Below are 1,023 nucleotides of genomic sequence, written 5' to 3' on the forward strand. Positions count from 1 at the left end.
TGGGTCACCATACTTGGCCACATGTCACTTCACTTCACTTCATTTTAATTAGAAATGTAAATTCCTCTAACATCAGCGTCATCTTTTCCTGCAGATTATATAAAGGTAGCTCTGGAGAGAAGGACTCCTCAAACTCCCAAAAGAACAGATCCACAGTGGTGAAAGCCGCCACTGACACGTCTTCCAACTATAAGGCCCTTTTAAAGGTATCTATAATGAGAAATATCTGATATCTATTCTCGATCTTGACATGTAAACGTGATTCTGCTCGTCTCAGTCATACCAGGAGCAGCTGAAGGAGACCAAAGCTCAGCGAGAAGAACTCAGGACCGAAATCCAGCGTTTAAAAGAAGATCTGGAGTCCAGGTTGATAGCGGATTTTTGTAGCCCTTACTATTGGTATATATTTTTAGTTGGTGACGTTTTTAATGTTACACATTTTAGACCCACCATAAAAGAACTGAAAACCTGCAAACAGCAGTTGAGACGCTTGGATCGGATCATTCAGCAGAGCAACATCAGGTAAGATCTGAAATTAACAAACAGTTCTTCTAATGAATCAGGCTAATGAATTACTTGTTAAACAGATCATCTCAAGCACTCAAAACGCTGGACTCGGCAGAGACGCTAAACGCAGATAACACCGCCATCCAGCATCTGGATGCCTCTACCTGCAAGAGACACCTTATGGTACGTAAAGATAAAACTAAAACCATAAAAAAACTATTTTGTTCAATTTAAAATATCAGTAAAAGCTACTACAGTATCTAAATTAGACTAAAAGGTCAGATGTTTCCGGTTGTTTTCCAGGATGTTTGTAAGGAACTCAATGTGCAAGATGTCAGTCATCTAATTTCTGCTGTGAAAGTTCAACGCAAACAAGCCGAATCTGCCTTCAAGCTGGAGAAGGTGATATTTATCACAGTTTCGAATAGCATACTATTTTTTGGTATACTAATATACACATAGAATATAAACTAAAACCATTTCCCAAAACACAGTAAAATTTGCAGTATTATGTAT

The 1,023-nt window shown here is 38.3% G+C and overlaps 1 protein-coding gene across 1 annotated transcript; it reads left to right on the top strand.

Annotated features, from left to right (window-relative positions):
- Positions 1 to 94: 94 nt before the first annotated feature.
- On the top strand, positions 95 to 924 carry LOC107682686 (centrosomal protein of 70 kDa-like; the record flags this gene model as incomplete). Its single annotated transcript, XM_016478851.1, has 5 exons — positions 95 to 206; positions 278 to 366; positions 445 to 522; positions 588 to 690; positions 811 to 924. Coding segments are annotated over 5 exons (496 nt in total), but the record flags the coding sequence as incomplete, so codon positions are not given.
- Between the last annotated feature and the right edge of the window lie 99 nt (positions 925 to 1,023).

The sequence above is a fragment of the Sinocyclocheilus anshuiensis genome, unplaced genomic scaffold (assembly GCF_001515605.1).
Source record: "Sinocyclocheilus anshuiensis isolate Anshui unplaced genomic scaffold, SAMN03320099.WGS_v1.1 C32478382, whole genome shotgun sequence".
In the NCBI taxonomy this organism is placed as follows: domain Eukaryota; kingdom Metazoa; phylum Chordata; class Actinopteri; order Cypriniformes; family Cyprinidae; genus Sinocyclocheilus; species Sinocyclocheilus anshuiensis.